Source organism: Lactuca saligna, chromosome 5, assembly GCF_052625555.1.
Source record: "Lactuca saligna cultivar CGN05327 chromosome 5, ASM5262555v1, whole genome shotgun sequence".
Taxonomy (NCBI): Eukaryota; Viridiplantae; Streptophyta; class Magnoliopsida; order Asterales; family Asteraceae; genus Lactuca; species Lactuca saligna.
Window position 1 is genome coordinate 251,103,638 of NC_136421.1, and position 3,712 is coordinate 251,107,349.

The window sequence follows — 3,712 nt, forward strand, 5'->3', positions numbered from 1 at the left end:
ACTATAACATCGACTAAATATAAAGATTTATTATCAAGTTAAAGTACGCCAAATTTACCTTTCACTTGAAAGATCAATAATAACTCGTTTGCAAGACAAGAAAGTCAAACTCAAGCATTTGTCTTCTTATGTATAGAATTGAATAACCTAGTTTTAGTTCTGCACTTATGATTTTACTAAAGATGGTATACGATTCACAACATTAAGTCGACATAAGAACAATCTAAGAAGATACTTACAAACCAAACCCCAATCAACTAAACAAACAAAAAGTTAAAAAGCTAAAGTGCCAAATATACCATATTACTTAGAACTTAAGGAGTGCATTCTACTTTTATTAATCAAAAGGTCAAAAACATACAATACTTTTGAATCAACTATCAACATTCATCAATCATCCCTTGAATCTCCATTATGCAACAAAATTTTCAAGTCAAAAGGTCCAAAGTGATGCACTTTAGCTCCTTTTCATCCCAATTGATGCTTTTAGCCTTTTATGTTGCAACTTCATCATTAACAAGATGAGAATGGTATCTTTTCAAGTACATGCAATGCCTCTTTCATGGAAGGTCTCTTTTGTGGGTCTAATGACGCACAATTGAACCCTAGTTTGAAGCATGTCAATGTCGCATCGCGTCTTCCATTATTATCAGTCCTGACAGACATGTCTACTAGCCTCAATATTGAGTTCTCATCGTCAATATCTGACGAACTAGCGCTCCACTCCCCCAACTCCCTTTCTGAGAACACCTTCCCCGATATGAGCTCAAGTAAGACAATACCAAATGAGTACACGTCCCATTTAGGGTTGGGTTTTAGGCTTTTCATTGACTCGGGTGCATGATAAGGAGATGTGCACCCGAGTAACCCAGTAGCCGGAGCCATGTAGGGGCTACTACTGGCAGAGTGATGATAATCATGATTAATCATCATTTCTTCACGTGATGATATTGAACGTTTGCTACCAAAGTGTCGGTTTGATCCCTTTGCTTTATGGCTATGTTTGCCAGATATAAGCCACTCTAATCCGAAATCACTAATGATCGGTTCCATTTCCAATGTCAAGAGGATATTGCTAGGTTTAATATTGCCATGTACATGCTTTTTCTCATGAATATACGCTAACCCCATAGCAATCCCTTTAGCTATCTTGAGTCTTACCTCAAAAGGTAAAGATTGGCATGGAGATGAACCAGCTTTTCCTAAAATTTGATAAAGAATATAAATATTAAAAGCATCATAAAACGATAAAAATCAATAAACGATTCTTGTAACTCAGATTTGTTATATTCGATATATTGTTTAATTGTTTTCCTTAAGTAAACGCGCTAATATCACATGCTAATCGCTAACTTTGATTTGTCGTGGTGTTTATGGAATTTAGTTATAAATTATAATCTCAACTATTGAGGTCGAAAGAATATTTGCTTTCCTTATAATTAATAAAACTATAGTTTCGAATTTTATTTTGATTGATATAAGAGTAAAACGTATTTATAATTGTATAAAAAAATCATTTTATTCGGGTATGTATTAGCAGAAATCAAGGTGGTATGCTAAAATGCGCATGGTTGGTAAGGACGGAGAAGAGGGAGCTTACTGTAACCGGCGCCGGCCAAACTTCCATTGGAGACATAGTCGTAGATAACAAGCTTTTCATCTTCACCCCAGTAAAACCCTCGTACTTTTAACAAATTTGGGTGTCGCAACTTACTAATAATCTTCACTGTGTTCTCAAACTCCCTCATCCTCTCCACCCCACTCTCTCCGATCCTCCGAACTGCAAACGCCACCCCTCCGCCGCCGTTTCCACCACCCAACACCGCCTTGTACACTATACTGGGCCCGCTTGAACCCAATACGTATGCGGATGCTTTTAACAATGTCTCCATTTCCAGCTCTGTCTCGCCATCTACAATCACCAAACACTTTTGTTTATCTCCACCCTTGACGTCGATTGTTAGATTATTGTTGTCGTGATCACTGTCGGACCCAGTCGCTGTTTCTGATGTTTCGTCTCCGGTGACACCATTCAAGCATGAACAGGTCTTGGAGGACAAAGCTCTGGTACTGGACATATCCTTTGAAATCTTGGATTCTTGGATTTTGGTTTCGGGTTTCGTTCTTGGGTTTTGATTTTGATTTTGGTTCTGGTTCATCTTCTTCTTTCGCAATTTGTAAGCGTAGAGGAAAAGAATGGCGAGAAGCCCAATACCGGCTAAATCTCCGGCGACAATGGCTGCTATTTTCACTGGCTTGACTTTCGAGCCACTGTGGCTATCCGCCACAGCCGGTGCTCCTGTTGTGGTTGATGACGACGGAGACGGATCCATGTTTTTGGGAATAGCTGCAATTGCTGCGGTGGCGGAACCATTTGCAGTGACATTTGGTGGGGTTGATAACGATGAAGGGATTGTGCACATTCTGCTGAGTGGTTTTCCACATAGATCCAGGTTTCCGGCGAAGAACTCGGTTTTCTGCTTGGATAAAGACAACACCTGCGGGATTTCTCCGGCGAGATTATTGAATGAGAGGTCAATGGTGGCGTTTGCTTGAATTTTTCCGGCAAACCCAGCTGATACTGTTCCGGAAAGCTTGTTATTTGACAGATTCAGGTAACGCAATTTCTCTCCACCAAAATCAAGAGGAAGAGTCTCGTTGAACAAATTGAAAGACAGATCCAAAACCTCAACGTAATCAAACCCACCAGGAACACTCCCGGAGAAATAATTATTCTTCAAAGAAATCGATGTTAAGTTCTTCAAAGACGCAAGACTCTCCGGCAACTTTCCGGCGAATGCATTATCGGAGAGATTAAGCAGTTTAAGACTCTTCAACCCAGATATCAACCGCGGGAGATCGCCGGCGATGACATTGGAGGATAAAGAAAGCGTTTCCAGCTCAGAAGAATTGAAAATCGAAGGGGGTAAACTCCCATTTAACGAATTATTAGAGAGATCAAGAGAACGAAGATGCGGAATCATTCCCAAATCCTGAGGAATGGAACCAAGAAGATGGGAATTGGGAAGAACCAAACTGACGACCATTAAAGACTCAGGTGTACCCGACCCGGAAAAATCTTCACAGGTGACACCTCGCCATGCACATGGAGTTAGATCATCATAGTTCCAGTTATCAAGAACTGAAAGTGGGTCAGAGAGAACAGAGTATTTGAAAGAGAGAAGAAGGATTCCGTCAGAGTTCAGAGCAGAGATTGAAGAAATCAATAGAGCAAATGAGGAGAAGAAGAAGAAATGGAGGAGTGTGGTCATGATTGGCTTCTGATGAGAATGTTAAGGAGAAGGGGTGTAAAGAAAGGGATATTTAGGTGATGAAAAGGAAAAGAGAGGGTAAACAACTGTCGCCATTGTTGTTCTGGTGAACCAAAAGGTCAGGGGGGTTAGGGACAATGAAAGTGGTTTCAGCGACCAGGGTTGCAGAGAGCCAAAGATGTAGAATTTAAGAATAAATATACTTCAATACAAGAATCCATGCAACTTTTGCTTTTTTATTTTTAATTAGCCGTTGTTTTTAACTTTTTATACATAAATTATGCTATTGGTCCCTCTCCTTTGTCAGAAATGACATGATGAGGACAATTATGGAAATTATACATGTTTGGTCCATATGGTTTCAATTTCTACTGTGATCAATCTTTTATGCACATAAAATAAACTTTTGGGTTCCTGTTTAATTATTTTGTAATTTTTAG

At 39.6% G+C, this 3,712-nt stretch overlaps 1 protein-coding gene across 1 annotated transcript; it reads right to left on the minus strand.

The window, feature by feature from the left end:
- Positions 1–307: 307 nt before the first annotated feature.
- Positions 308–3,457, minus strand: LOC145047343 (putative LRR receptor-like serine/threonine-protein kinase At4g37250). The gene is made up of 2 exons (XM_078995598.1): positions 1,601–3,457; positions 308–1,202 (listed from the first exon to the last, which is right to left on the minus strand). The coding sequence occupies exons 1-2, from the start codon at positions 3,270–3,272 to the stop codon at positions 514–516; spliced, it is 2,361 nt and encodes a 786-aa protein (XP_078851724.1). The 5' UTR covers positions 3,273–3,457; the 3' UTR covers positions 308–513.
- Between the last annotated feature and the right edge of the window lie 255 nt (positions 3,458–3,712).

Bases quoted from the DNA above. Each gene is read 5' to 3' on its own strand.
- LOC145047343 (XM_078995598.1), bottom strand. From the start codon at position 3,272: ATGACCACACTCCTCCATTTCTTCTTCTTCTCCTCATTTGCTCTATTG. The intron at 1,203-1,600 runs GTAAGCTCCCTC...ATCAAATTTTAG, and splicing joins TTTGGCCGGCGCCGGTTACA to GAAAAGCTGGTTCATCTCCA.